The sequence below is a fragment of the Phaseolus vulgaris genome, chromosome 9 (assembly GCF_051622355.1).
Source record: "Phaseolus vulgaris cultivar YP4 chromosome 9, ASM5162235v1, whole genome shotgun sequence".
Lineage (NCBI taxonomy): Eukaryota > Viridiplantae > Streptophyta > Magnoliopsida > Fabales > Fabaceae > Phaseolus > Phaseolus vulgaris.
The window spans coordinates 24,597,612-24,612,076 of NC_143506.1; the positions used below are offsets into that span (position 1 = coordinate 24,597,612).

At 31.9% G+C, this 14,465-nt stretch overlaps 2 protein-coding genes across 4 annotated transcripts; one reads left to right on the top strand and one right to left on the bottom strand.

The window, feature by feature from the left end:
• Nucleotides 1-231: 231 nt before the first annotated feature.
• LOC137821551 (Pectin lyase-like superfamily protein) lies at nt 232-3,938 on the bottom strand. 2 transcript variants are annotated; one of them, XM_068626196.2, is made up of 5 exons: nt 3,226-3,938; nt 2,654-2,774; nt 2,140-2,314; nt 1,473-1,543; nt 232-1,351 (listed from the first exon to the last, which is right to left on the bottom strand). In XM_068626196.2, the coding sequence occupies exons 1-5, from the start codon at nt 3,646-3,648 to the stop codon at nt 717-719; spliced, it is 1,425 nt and encodes a 474-aa protein (XP_068482297.1). In that variant the 5' UTR covers nt 3,649-3,938; the 3' UTR covers nt 232-716. The 2 variants fall into 2 exon arrangements, with proteins under 2 accessions (XP_068482297.1, XP_090151751.1); XM_090295625.1 differs by having other exon boundaries at nt 2,911-3,816.
• A 4,542-nt stretch (nt 3,939-8,480) lies between these two features.
• On the top strand, nt 8,481-13,692 carry LOC137821683 (ras-related protein RABC1). Of its 2 annotated transcripts, XM_068626394.1 has the most exons (7): nt 8,481-8,659; nt 8,795-8,931; nt 9,172-9,240; nt 9,367-9,432; nt 10,444-10,565; nt 13,086-13,214; nt 13,370-13,692. In XM_068626394.1, exons 2-7 carry the CDS (start codon nt 8,799-8,801, stop codon nt 13,469-13,471), a joined length of 621 nt encoding a protein of 206 aa, XP_068482495.1. In that variant the 5' UTR covers nt 8,481-8,659; nt 8,795-8,798; the 3' UTR covers nt 13,472-13,692. The 2 variants fall into 2 exon arrangements, with proteins under 2 accessions (XP_068482495.1, XP_090152024.1); XM_090295898.1 differs by lacking the exons at nt 8,481-8,659; nt 8,795-8,931; nt 9,172-9,240; nt 9,367-9,432 and adding an exon at nt 9,908-10,049.
• The last annotated feature ends 773 nt before the right edge of the window (nt 13,693-14,465 follow it).

The window sequence follows — 14,465 nt, forward strand, 5'->3', positions numbered from 1 at the left end:
CATCCAATTATATATAAATAACTTTTATTGTAGATACCAATGTCACACAGCTCAAAAATCCTTGATAAACTAAATATTTTTCTATACAATTAAATATCTGTACACATAAACGATGAATAACAGTTCAATAATTTTCTGACTTTATGCTAAATCCTTGTGCTATGTTATCCTAGGATATAGTAAACTAAGTATTTTCGCATATTCCGTATTAAAAAAAATAACTTGAAAGGCTTGATCTGATTCAAAATTGCTTTATAGAGTGTGTATTGAGTTCGTTCTGTATTCAACTTTGGGTCTCTACCAAGAATAATCTGCCTGTACAAACTGTAACAAAAAATAATTTGAAAGAAATCATATCTTTGAGGAAAACACAAGAATGAATCACTTGTTTAACTGCTAAGCAAACCATGGTGCTACTCCATGATATGTAGCCACCACCAACCAAGGCCAAAGAGGAGTACAAAGTCAATCAAATAATACTCTGTACCTTCCAATCACGTCAATCCTTACCACCCAAAAGTAGGAAATTCTCACCTTAATTCAGGCTTCAGTGATCAACTCAGTTCATCTCAATATTTGTGCCTCTCACAAAAACAATTTACTTAAGCAAGACTCAAAAACTGCTTAACCAAATCATAATGTGAGTAAATTAAAAGCCTTCTTTTTTCCACTGTTGGAACTTGGAACTATCTAGGATCCCCGCACATAGTAAAATATCAGGAAGGTGAACACCAGGATGAATAGCTATTGTTCCGCAACTCGAGACAAGGAACAGGGAAAACCTCGGTTGCAAAACCAGAGATATATTCACAACGCCATCTTGTGGATAAGGCTACACCATGCAGGGTAATGTTTTTGAAGCATAAGCCTTCAAATGATGAACCCTCTACACCTTCCAAAACTGGGGCTTTTGTTGAATTTATACTGACCACATTACTTACCAAAATATCTTTGAATATAGGAACAGCTTTTGGATCCCACCCATCATCAGGATGGTCATTTGAACCTCTACTGAACCTAATGGGTATCTTGACTCTCTCCATTCTTATATCACTTATAGAAACATTAGCTACATAGCCTCCTCTGCCTTTGTCTGATTTTATCCGAACACCAGCTGCAGAATCCCACACATGCAAATTCTCAATTGTGATATTTGAAATTCCGCCAGACATTTCACTACCTATGCCTACTCCCGAACAAGTGGGGGTAGTGCCTGATATTCTCCTCACTATAATATTTGTGCAAGGATGTGCCACCGTGATTCCATATTGATCCCAACCACTCTTAATGGCAACGAGATCATCCCCACTTTCTATGTAGTTATCTTCAATACATACGTTTGAACTTGAGTCTGTATTATCAGAAAGGAAATTCATTAGCAAGGTGGTTTGAGTCTACCACTTGCTCCCTGTCAAGCATGATAGCAGAATGGAAGAAAAGAAGATAAAGAGTAACAATGGAATAAGACAAACCTGGGTCTATGCCATCAGTATTAGGAGCATTAAGGGGGGCCAAGATTGTCATCCCTTTGATCACAACATTTCTGAAAGAAAACATGGCAGATTATTTGATCTCATGAAGTTTTTGTGGTTAAAAAAGCTAAAAGCATAGTAGTGTTAACTAGACCTAGTTTCTTACATGTTCCTACAACTATGATTAGCTAGGATGTAATTGCCCACAATATAATCAATAAATTGAACTGAACTATGGGTTAACAGCTTCCAAAAGGCACGAAAGATGTGTTTGATTAGGTACTCAATTCAACGAGATCTTATCCCATTATAAAACTTATATCTTGAGTGCTTAAGACAGAGCAAAAATGCTGCAACTGAAGGGGGCTGATAAACACAACTATTCCTCTGACAAAATGTGATTTTTTTTCAAGGTATGCTATGAAGGAGTGTTATTTCTGAGTAAATTAAAAAAAAAATGTTTTTAGTTAAATGTCAATATGTCTAGGATTTTATTTTTTTTAAATTCACAGAAATAAAGATGAAGTAAAATATGGAATCACTACTTTTTGGGCTTGAGCAATATGTAGGGGAAAAAAACCCAAAGATTATATGAAACATGAAGATATTAACTTTCCAAGTTCACATTCCATGGAATGATTTTGTAAACTGTGAAAAAAGATCAAACCTGCAGTAAACAGGATGGATAGTCCAAAAAGGAGAATTTCGAAAGGTGAGGTTTGATATGAGAACATTATCCGAGTTCATTAGTTCAAGGAGGTGCCCTCTTGTATGCTCCAATGTTCTGTTCCACCAAAGTTCCCACCACATCTTTCCTTGACCATCAACTGTCCCATTTTGTCCTACAAACCCAATAAAAAAAATAATACTTTGTTAAACCGTGGCGTACAAATATAGCAAACTTGAATTAAACAATCTCGTCTTATTCCTTTCTAATGTAATCACTAACAGCGTTGAAATCTATAAAATAGTAGTTAAATGTGTAACCTAACCTCTTGTCAGGAGGAGTAGTCTCTTACTATAATTAATCCAAATTGACATATCGTCCTCATAAACTGTTTTTCTAACATTGTTCATGACTGGAGGAAATTTCTTTTCTAACATTTTTCTGACATTTCCTCCATTAATTTGTTGTTGCACCATATGAATTGAAGAAAAAGAAAAAAGCCCTCATGTTTTACCTGTAATAACAACATTACTAATGCCATTTCCATGAATAAGGCTAATATGCCTTCCTCCAAGCCTCTCTCTCCCTCTTCCATAAGATGGCAATGCCTCAATTATCGGCCATTCTTTCGGGTCCTGTGGATCAAAATTTAAATTAATTAATAAACAAAACAGCACTCTCGTCATATTTCAGAAGCGCAATCAACGTCAAGGCATTTACCAAATAAACCAGAATAAAAAAGTCATTAATCAAGCATGATTTGGTCGGTACCATGTGGTTGCTAATTCTACCATTTGTCGCCCCAGAAGTCAAAAAGCAATTTTTCACCTCTTTTCTGAAGAAAAACAACAATTTCTGATAAAAATAATAATGAAGGTGACTTTTAAAAGGTCCTACTCTATTTTTTTTTTCGTAAAACAGAAGAAAGAAAAAGACAAATGAAAAACCAGGAGCGGAACCCAACCGCATATTCCTCCTCAACCAAGCCGGTTATGATCAATCTTTATCGAAAAGAAACAATTCAATTCGCAAATTACTTATGAACCACAATAAAAACGGAATCCAAGAACAAAGAAAAATCGAGACCTGTGAAGCGAGAATAACGGCACCGTGTTGAAGAAAAAGCGTGAAATTACTGGTGAGATTGAAACTGCCGGTGAGCCAGGTTCCAGCGGGGATATTCAGCTGGCCCCCACCGCGGTTCTGGAAGCGCTGCATGTACAGAATCGCCCTCCGGAACGATTCAGTGTTGGAAGTGGTGCCGTCGCCGACGCCGCCGAAGTCCTGGATGGACCTGACGACCTTCCTGGGCGGCCCGTGGCGGAAGAAGGCGGCGCATGTTGTGGGATGGGGCGGAGGGTGGGGAGCCGCAAGGAGCCAAACGGGCCTGACGGGAAGGTGGAGGGAGAGAAAGGTGAGGAGGGTGAAGAGGAGGAAGATGAGGGCGAAGGAGGGTCGCTTGCAGGTGGCGAGAAGCAGAGCTGGAAAGGTTGTTTTGTGGGATTCCATGGGTGGATGACGGGTTTGATTTTGTTAAGGTTGGAAGAGATTGTGGTGGTAGGGTGTGGAGAGAAGGAGCATGGAGTGGTGGTGGTGTGATGTGATAGGTTGAGGTGAAGGTGGAAGGAAGTGCGTGTTGCACTACTATTTGCATATCGGTGGGCGCGTTTCACACCAGGGGAGGGTGGTGCCTGCAAGAAAGAGGAAAATTATAAATTAAGAAAATATTAAAGTAGGGTGGTGTGGGACCCAGTTTCCAAATTCAAAGATACTTGGATGTTCGTTTTGTTTTGTCTGGTGGTGTGTGCGTGTCAAACTCCCCCTAACACAAATCATGTGCGGCCGTTACTCGCGCTTCTGCTGCCTCCTCCACCCTATAAAAATATCTTTTTCTTTTTTCTTTACATATTTTCATATAAAAATTGAAAAAAAAATAAATTGATAAAGGTTTATTTATGTTTTTTATAATTTTCAGTGAATTTGTATTAAAATGTATTTCATTTTATCTAATATCCAAACTATTTTTATTATCTGTCAATTGAGTCTCTGTTCTGCCATCAATTAGAGTGGATAAAGTTTGGTTTTCAAACAAAATATCATAAATTTGGATAATACTGATTTCATTTATAAATTGAAATGATGCATTTTTTCAAAGATAATTATGATTTCAAAATTTTATTTTTTAATTGTTCGTCTGAGAAGTATTATGTATTTAAAAATAAAATAACATATATTTAATTAAAAATATATAAAAATTAAAGTATTATGTGATCAAAGACTATATAAAAATTATGAAGAGTCAAAACAATGAAAACTTTTATAAGAATTCAAATAAACTACTCAAATTTACAATAAATTTGTAATCAAATTAAGCTTAAATTTAATTATTATATTGTATGATTAAGTTAATTATTTGTGATAATTTTTTATGAAAATTGATTGTATTGATCTTATTTAATAGTGAATTTAATGCCAATAAATAGCAAAGAAATAGAGGTTAAAATGTATTGTAGTAGTTTTTATATTATAGTTTTTAAATTTTAGAATGAATCTGATTTCACTATCTTAAGATGCGTATTTATTAGTTTGTTTTTTAACTAACAATTAGGTGAAGCCACCGTCGCGTGCGGTGGAGTTGACATGGGGAATCAAAAAGCTGCCACCGTCACGTTCATATCTTTTTCGCCCATTTAAATTCTTGTTGTAGGACATGTACGATGTATCCATATTTTATGTGACATACCTTTTTCTGTACCTGGATGCAACTTTACACATGAATACACCGTTTGATAGGTGTACACTTATTTTATTTTTATTTTTTATTGGCTTCGTTTATTAAATTTGAATCTTATTTTAGACTTAGAAAAACTAAGTAATGTTCTTATTTAATTAAAATTATAGAATGTTATCAGATTATTTATAAGTGTTTATTAAATAAAAGGATGGAATGTACTGCATTCTGAAACATGCAACCACAATTTGAAAGTAGGATAAAATAAACAATGTATCAAGAGGAGATCCACTTTTGTTTCACGAAAGTAATATTTTGTTTGTATTTTTTTTATATGAATTTTTTTTACATGTCCTTATAAATAATTAATCCATTTTTCTTTCGGTATATCAGTCTCTTATTGTTGATTTGTGTTTTCAGTTACTGAATCATCTAGTTTAAACTCTGTTATATGGATTTTAGCTTGTTTTAGGCTACTGGATGTGGACCATCACTCAGCTATTGTATTTGATTCAACTCTCAACTTCTAAGTCCAGGATCACTCTTAGGTGGGTGTATACATGCAAGAAGCTCTGATGATAAAATGAGAATCAATATGTTGTTGAACAAGTCACCTATTTATAGTGATAGTTGTTGAGCTTTGACTTGACTGTGCCTTTTCTTTTCACACCTTGCAATTATTAAATATATTTTAAGTATTTTGAGCCTATTTATTGAACTTTGATACAATGTTCTCTTATTCTATTATTTATTTATATTATTTTAACTTTTAATATTTTGATGGTCTTTCGGCCTCTCGGCCTAGTCAGTAATGATTTTAGAAAATATTAAATCATTTTTATTTGTTGGTTAACATTTCTAAAGTTTTATTTAGGTGGAAGGATCTTTGCATCAAAATTAAGAGAGTATTTATAAAGTTTCAACTATTTTTTATATATAAAAAGAAAGTTATAAGCAAGAATACAAAGAAGAAGGATAGATAATTATATATATATATATATATATATATATATTAAAGTTCATAATAAGTTTATAAATTAATTTTGTTATGATCGTAGGAGTAATTGACCAATGATAACAATAATTTAAAAATAGCTATGGAGACACTCTTTCACGCTGAGGACATCAAGTATAAAAATTAAGAGTGTTGATGAGAGGTAATACGATAGTGACTATGATAAATTTTGAATAATTTTAATATCATATTAAAAAATAAATTTAAGTTTAACTCATTCTCACATACGACTAAATTGGTGAGTAGTGTGAGATTTGTCATCACTTATATATTATAAATTAAATTTGTGTGGGATATTTAACATAAATGATGTTCATTCTCCTCCTCTTTTCCATTTCCATTTTTCTCTCCTTCTCTTAAAGTCATGCCAACAATATATTAAAGCCATGTTTCTTTCTTCTCTCCTACCACTCTTTTGTTCCATTGTTCTCCTCTAGTGTCACTCCTCTAAGTTAGTATATATAATTAGACTTTTTTAAATATGTATTTTATTTTATTATAGCTATAATGTTACAAAGCATTTCTAAAATTAGTTAGGCTTAGGATTCAATTAGTTAACACTAAGATTTAATAACCTTTTTGTCCTTTTATGATCATTTTTTTCAATTTTGTCATAGTATTTACAATTCGATCCCACTTTTTTTAAAAAATAAGTCAATGTAATCCCTTCCATCAAATATATGATAAGGATGGCAAATAAACTCATCATGCATGTATTGTTTGAACTCATTTCGATTTTGATAAGAAACTTCTGCATTGATTAGGTACATGTATGAGTATAGCTAATATCCAATATTTAAATTCAATATGAAAAAGCGTAATACTATGCACATATCTTTTTGTCTCCATTTTAAATTACTAAAATACTCATAGTTTATTAAACAATTTAAAAATATTATATTCACTACTCATAATTTATCAAACAACTTAAAAAAACTTATATTCATAATTCTTTTGGTACTTAGTTTTATAACCATTTTTTTTTGTTACGCAACTTTTTTTTTCTTTCTCAATTGTTCAACTTATTTAAAACTCATTCATAAAGTTTACTTAAATCTCTAAGATATTTTTCCTATTATTACAATCTTGGTTATATATTATTTGTTTTATGTGATTTCATTCAAATGATATATTACATTTAAAGAAACATAAATTTTAATTTCATTAAATTAAATAGTTTTTAAGACATACATTTAATTATTATTTTTTTATATTTTTTATTTATTGTTATATTATCTTCTCATGAAAATGTTTGACTAAATTTTAATTGTACGTAAACCTTAGTTTACTGGCTAACTATAATGTGACTTGTCAGCGTTCCTCGCCACTTATGCTTTGTTTGGATTGAGGTGGAGATTTGTGGGGAGGGGACGGAGTGGATTAGAGAGGATTAGAGGGGAAACGTGAGGTTGTTTAGATTGATGGATGATAGAGTGAATTTATGAGGATGATTTATTGAAATGTATGAGTGATGTGATAGTTAGGAGATAATTTAGAAATTATTTTAAAGGTGTAAAATGTAAAATGTAAATTTACAAATTTATCCTTGTAATTAAAAAATATTTTAGTAATGAGTTATGGTATATTTTTTTTGTGTAAGATTGAGTTAATTATTTTTTTCTAATATATAATATTTATAATTACTCTTATTTAAAAAAAATTAAAAACTTACTTGAAGGTGAAGAGCACTGGAAAGAAGAAGCAATGTGATGAAGAAAATCTGGAAAAAAAAAACATAACAAAATCCAACATTTTTCTCACACAAGAGAAAATAGATTCTCCTTCTACCTTTAAAAGCCACAAAATCGATTCTCCCAGCAAACACAACTTCACTTTCACATTCACGGGGTCTACCATTTTGGTTAAGATGCTTCTGCAATTGATAGCACTGGACAGTCTAATGAAAAGAAAAGTCATTGGCTCATAACTGCACCAGTATAACAGTGTAAACTCATCAACATGTGCACAAAGTGTTTAAAAGGTACAAAAGTAAAATGCTATTTGTATCGTCTTTGCCACCTGTAATCCTTCCAAATCTTCTCACTTTTGTGAAGACGAAAAAAGTTTTACACTTCGCTCTCGCATTCACACCCACGCCTTCAAATATACGGATCCAAACAAATATGAATTCCACCCGCTCGTCCCTCCCTCTTCTTTGATCACACCCAAAAACAAAAAGTGCCTAAAAAAAATGGCTGCCACCTACAGCCATGACGAACATCAAGTTTTAATTATTCCACACTCACTTTCTTTTAATACTTTCAATGTTTTTATTGTTTAGTTAAACTTCTATTCGGATATAAAAAAATTACATTATACTTTTATAAAAAAAATTACATTGTAAATCGACAGTAACTATGTATATTTGAATTTTGAATAAATAGTACACACATAATAAATTTGTTGATTTTTTTAATAATTATCTTACAAATATACTAACAATGGATATAAATTAAAGTCAAAACATTTAATTTATCTTACTCATTATCAAACCATTAATTGATTATTTACTCTCTCTTTTTGTTAAATCTTCCAATTTATTTGTTCAATATTTATCATGCTAAAGGTGGGTAGTGATAGTGACAAAAATGAAATCTGAGAATAATGATAATGATTAGAAATAATTGAGTGTCTGAAGGGGAGAAAAAAAGAAAAAAGTGGAACTGGGACCTGGTAATTCGGACACAGTTCCGTTTTATTTTCCTTGTTATTATTGCTTCCTGAATTCCTCTGCTACCAATTCCTCTAGGATTTGATCCTGTTAATAATCTTGGGTATGCTAATTTCTCTCTCTTTTAATCACTATATTTTTATGTCAATACACGTTTTTCTTATCGATCAAATGAGTTTCAGAATCAAATGTACGTTTGATTATTTTGTTTTAAATTGCTATTTTATCATTGAATCAGTGCGATGGATTCAAGTTCATCCCCGGAATTCGAATATTTGTTTAAGTTGTTGATGATCGGGGACTCAGGTGTTGGCAAGAGTAGTCTCCTCCTCTGTTTCACCTCTGATTCCTTTGAAGATCTTTCTCCGACAATTGGTTTGTTTATATATATGTATACTATTTTTTTTTTTGTACATTGTTTTTTAATCAAGGGTTACGCATCTCATTTTCATTGTCACAGACCATAGAATTGTTAGTGCTACAGTTTGCTATTCAGTGTGAAATGTCACTGTTGTTCTTGTTTATGCTTAATGTTCTCTGATTATTTGAAAAAAAAAACAAGGTGATCTAGAGTTTCATGCTTTTTTGCCTTGTTTGTTTGATGTCTCAATGTAGGGGTTGATTTTAAGGTCAAGTATTTAAACATGGAAGGGAAAAAGCTGAAGCTTGCCATTTGGGACACAGGTGTTCACCTATGTCTATTTATTGATTGATTGATGTTCCACTTTATAAGATTAGGTTTCCGCAATTTTTGGTTTAGTAAAGTAGTGCTAAGTATGGATAATGATATGGTGTGATTTAATTATGCAGCTGGTCAAGAGAGATTCAGAACATTGACGAGTTCTTACTACCGAGGTGCACAAGGGATCATTATGGGTGAGTTTCAATTCTCTGTTTCCTCATTCACCACCCTCCTAGTCATATTTATTAATTGGGTGAAATGTTTTTGAATTTGCATGAGAAGTTGAAATATCACTTCAATATCATTGTCACAGTTGAAAACCATTCATGAGCCTACCTGTACATTGATGATAAATGATAAAGACATTGTTAAGTAAATAATAAAGGAAAAAAGTGTAAACAGCTAGCTCGAACTATACACCTTTTATCATTGAAGTCTTCAACTTTTACTTTGTCATGGTTAATCCTCAAACTCCTACTATTAGATGTCAATAGACCCTTTTGTTAACTTGGTTTAAGTCACTAACAGTAAATGAATCATGACCCTTTTGTCATTGGTTTATTTTTTTTATTTTTGTAGATCACATTGTCCAATGAATTATTTTTGAATTGAGAATATAAAGAAAAGTCATTGATAGTCCATTTTCAAGTTCATGCTCACAAAAAACCATATCAAGTAGCAATTTTAGTTTATCTCTTCATGGAACATATCAGACCAAGAGCAAACAAGTTTATCTCTTCATGGAACATATCCCCAAAAATTGCATACCTTACATACTGACCAATGATTGTTGAAACCACCAAACAGAAAAGTAAGTCTGTTTTACATTCCTTCATGGAATTCTCGATTTAATTTTGCTTTTTTACAATTTTTCTGAGAAAGTGATTTATAAAAATATAAATAAGTTAGTGTACATGATTTGTTTATCATAAGTGACTTAACTCCCAAGTTAACAAAAGGGGCTATCAATATAGGATTAATTTAGGGATGAAATGAAAGGTGAAGAAGGGTAAAGATACGCTTCTTTGTGTCCACGTTTCTATACTTGAAAAATAATTCCTACATATATCAAGCTTTGGGTTATTAAGTGAATTTAACTGTTGTTCGTGGGAAGAATGCATTGGTTTGGAAATAAAGAAATAGAACTCTCCAGGAGATATATTATTGAAATTTTACTGGATTTTATTTTTCTCAAACTGATGCAGCTTATGATGTAACTCGGCGGGAAACGTTTACGAATCTCGCTGATATATGGTCAAAGGAAATAGAACTTTATTCAACAAATTCGGAATGCATCAAAATGCTTGTTGGAAACAAAGTGGACAAGGTATCTTCTATTATGCAGAGTGTTTTAGTTACATCGTTATCGGTATCTTAATATGATGAGAGAAGTTATAAGTGATCTAAGACCACCATTTATCTATGATGTTAACTAATCTCAATATGATATGCGTTTAAAATTTCAATCTGTGAGAAAAAATAATAATATATGATTACATGTTTCATGGAGATTAAGCATATACACTAGCCATAAGACGTGCTACGTATCACTCTTGAGAAGAGATTCAACAAACTTGAGATTTACTCCCGTTTACACTTAAAAAAAAGAAAACACTGATAGGACATAGCTTCTTGGGCATTGTTCTACTGTGCGATGCTCTTGTTCTTCGCTCAACACCCACCTCAAAGAAAATGTTAGTTCTAAAACGAGGGTTTAGGTAGTGCTGAAACATTGTGTTGAAGATTTTTCTCAAATCATCCATAAGTTCTGTAAAAGCGTTTCTCAAAAGTTTTCTAAAACATTCTTATAAATGATTAAGAGAAACACGGTATGAGTAATAAAAGGAGACAATGAACACTTCAGTTTTTATATTGATTCACCTTTAACTTGGGCTACATTCAGTGCAAATTGCAAAGAGTTTCACCAAACAATCAAATGTTTACAAGTATTCTTGACTATCACTTTTGGCTTCCATGAGTACATAAAGTCTTTATAAGCTATCTACTAAACTCCCCTCGTTTAGTAGTGAGTACACAACATCTCTCCAATCAAACTAAGTACATAAAGTCTCTCCAAGCTGTATAGAATAAAGTTGTTTTTAGTGGTTTCACACTCAATTGAGTGAATATGAAATACAATCATTCATTGTCTAAAATATAATTTCGCAAACATGAAGGATATATAATGAAAGCATACTCTTTTACAAGTTGTCTAAGATACAAAGTTTGTCAAGCACTAGAAGCTTTAAAGAATGAAAGCATAAAAGCTTATGCACATAAATGAGTTTTTTGTGAATGTTTTGTCAAGTCTTTATGTGCGTAGCATGCTTTTATTTATAGGTCACAAAAAGATCCTAGTGACAGTGCTTACGTGTTGTCCTTGGTATTAGAACTTTTGAAAATATGTTTGACTTTTGACTAAGATTTCATTGTTATACTCTTTTTGCTGAGTAAAAGGACATGTTTTTTTAGCAACTATATTGATTGCACTTTAATGAACATATATTGCTCAGGAGGGTAGGTTGTGCATGTATGAGGATCTTTTTTAAAGTTTGTGAGTCTACTCCTTTAAAACTTGTAGACAATCTTCTTGAGTGTCCAATATGTAATTGGAGTCACCTATAGACATCTTGATTGTCGAACACTTCAATCTTCTAATGCTTCTTGACGAGTTGTCTATTGTTTCTTTGTATGACATCCACATTTGGGTAGTTTGGCGATAACTCATGAGACTTCTATTTCCTCTTTTTGCTTGTCATCCAGTCTCTGGTCATTTGTTGGTTTTATAAAAGACGTCCAACAAAATCTCTTTGGACTAGGAAGCAATCTTAGGTTGATTCACACTTGATAAACTTGTTAGATATACCGAATATTGATACTATTTGTTATCATCAAAACTTAGGTTACTTATTAGCAAATGTGTAGACTTGTGTCTTATCTCTTATGTCTTAAAAGTGCCCATCTCACCAACTATTATTTTCTATACTTTGAACTCAATATCACCTTTGTTCTGAACTTTTCTCTCTAGAGCACCTACCCTCACTTGTTTGTTTTGCTTAAAACCCACGACTTATTATTAACTATGAATGTCATGAATTCTTTTTACTTTTTAATTGTTTTTAACATTAGGCCAATGATATTAAGTGTTTTATATAGCTGACCTCATTGAGTAAAATAAAACTTATTAACGTACATACCATAATTTATTTAATCTCTATGTAAAAACTTATAATAGTAGTCATCCTATTATGCACTATACTACTATTAGTATTCTTAGGGCGAGCCAATATGCATTTGTTATTTGAGACTAATTGCTATGCATAACCATATGCTCCCTCTTCATCTTTCTAACTAATCTTCATTCATGTCAAAAAAGAATTTTGTGTACTAAGAAGCTTTATACACTTTTCTGGTTTTCAGTTTAGATGTATATAGGGATTGGGGAGCAGTTTTAAATGGGCTAATCTACTTGTCTTAGTTCTGTTTTGTTTTGCTTTGAGTTTTGATTTCTGAGTCTTCTTAATTCCTAACCTTGATTGCTTACCTTCTTTCCTCTAGGAGGATTCTTTATGTATTTATTTTGTTTTAAAGAAAGATAGGGAGGAAGGTTTGTTTGCATGGCTTGTTGTGTTTAGGTTGATCGAAATCTTGAACTAAATTGAGTCATCCGCTATAGGTTACCATTGGCACATGTGATTTTCAATTTGGTCCATCGGTATAAAAGACTATTTCAAATCTTGGATTTACCCTTTGGTGTGATATTAGAACCTATCACCATCACTAAATGATTTTTTCACGCTCTCCATTAGAGGACATGACATGCAGGTGGATAACATTTGCTTTTCAGGAGAGTGATAGAGTTGTGACCAAGAAAGAAGGAATAGACTTTGCCAGGGAATGTGGTTGCCTATTTATTGAATGCAGTGCTAAAACTCGAGTTAACGTACAACAATGCTTTGAAGAGCTTGTTCTGAAGGTATGTTGAGTAACATATATATAGATATGCCCATATACCGAGATTCCATAAAATGGGAAACTTGGAAGGGATTAGAATTGTATGAATCGTGAGAATCAGATGTTATATAATAGAAATTGGCTAACCTTTTTATTGATCTGTGTGTACACACCCAGATTCTGGATACACCTAGCCTCTTAGCAGAGGGCTCTAAGAGCAATAAAAAGAACATATTTAAGGACAAGCCATCCAACAATGCCACAAGTAGTTGTTGCTGATATTAAGAGGCCAGCTATTTCACTCCAAACAAACTGCATAGATAGATCTCCACGGGCACTGAATGCATTTTCAGAATCAGAGTTCTAACACTAGTTTATTGATTATTCATACCAGCTGCTGAAAAAGCCTACAAAAATGAATGTTCCTGATTTGACTTGAATGTTACATGTAACATGATCATGATGGTTGCTTATCTGCATCTTTTGGATTTTATTGTTTATCATTGAGTCACATTTTATTTCATATATAGACATGCAAGAATCGTTGGTATCATGTTACGGAAACCAGTTCAGATTGTACACTACAATTAAAAAAGAGAACAATTGTAGAGGAATACAGTTTTCGCCAATATATATATATATATATATATATATAAACTTCACTTCTTTAATTTTATATTTTTAATCCATCTAAAATGAATACATTTTATTTTTATCCTCTTCAATTTTTTTACTCCTTTAAAGTTTTAAACTATAAAGTAAGCAAAATTTGATTTTAATGTCTGTAACTTTTAAATCTTGATTCTTAAAAAAACGATTTTTTTTTGGGATGTAAATGAAACAAAAAATATATTTAAAGTCATTGAACATTCTTTAGATCTTATATCTAAGTAAGTTAATAGCATATTTTATTACTAATTTTTTACATATGGCAAATTTAACAAATGAACTTTAAATTTTGCGACTTTAATTATTTTGAATTTTCAAAATTATAGACATTTTATCTTTTAATTAATGGATGATCAAATCGGTATCATAGTAAAAAAAAAGCAAAATGAGATGTCTTATAGTTATGAGTGAAATTACATTATATTTTCAATTACATATTTTACCTCGAACTTGTGTACTTTTGCACACACAAAAATGATTGAAAGTGAATTTTAAGTGAGTTTTCAATTATGTTAATTTTATCATTTATATTTCAAAATTATACTCTCTTTTTCTTTTTTATCAATTTGATGTTAATTTATTAATGGTGTGATATTGTAACCCA

What these genes read in the sequence shown, in the direction of transcription:
- LOC137821551 (XM_068626196.2), bottom strand. Translation starts at nt 3,648, where the DNA reads ATGGAATCCCACAAAACAACCTTTCCAGCTCTGCTTCTCGCCACCTGC. An exon ending in TAGTAATGTTGTTATTACAG is followed by an intron (nt 2,315 to 2,653) that starts GTAAAACATGAG and finishes TTGGGTTTGTAG; the next exon opens with GACAAAATGGGACAGTTGAT. An exon ending in TACTGATGGCATAGACCCAG is followed by an intron (nt 1,352 to 1,472) that starts GTTTGTCTTATT and finishes CTGATAATACAG; the next exon opens with ACTCAAGTTCAAACGTATGT.
- LOC137821683 (XM_068626394.1), top strand. Translation starts at nt 8,799, where the DNA reads ATGGATTCAAGTTCATCCCCGGAATTCGAATATTTGTTTAAGTTGTTG. An exon ending in TTGGAAACAAAGTGGACAAG is followed by an intron (nt 10,566 to 13,085) that starts GTATCTTCTATT and finishes TTTGCTTTTCAG; the next exon opens with GAGAGTGATAGAGTTGTGAC. An exon ending in TTGAAGAGCTTGTTCTGAAG is followed by an intron (nt 13,215 to 13,369) that starts GTATGTTGAGTA and finishes GTACACACCCAG; the next exon opens with ATTCTGGATACACCTAGCCT.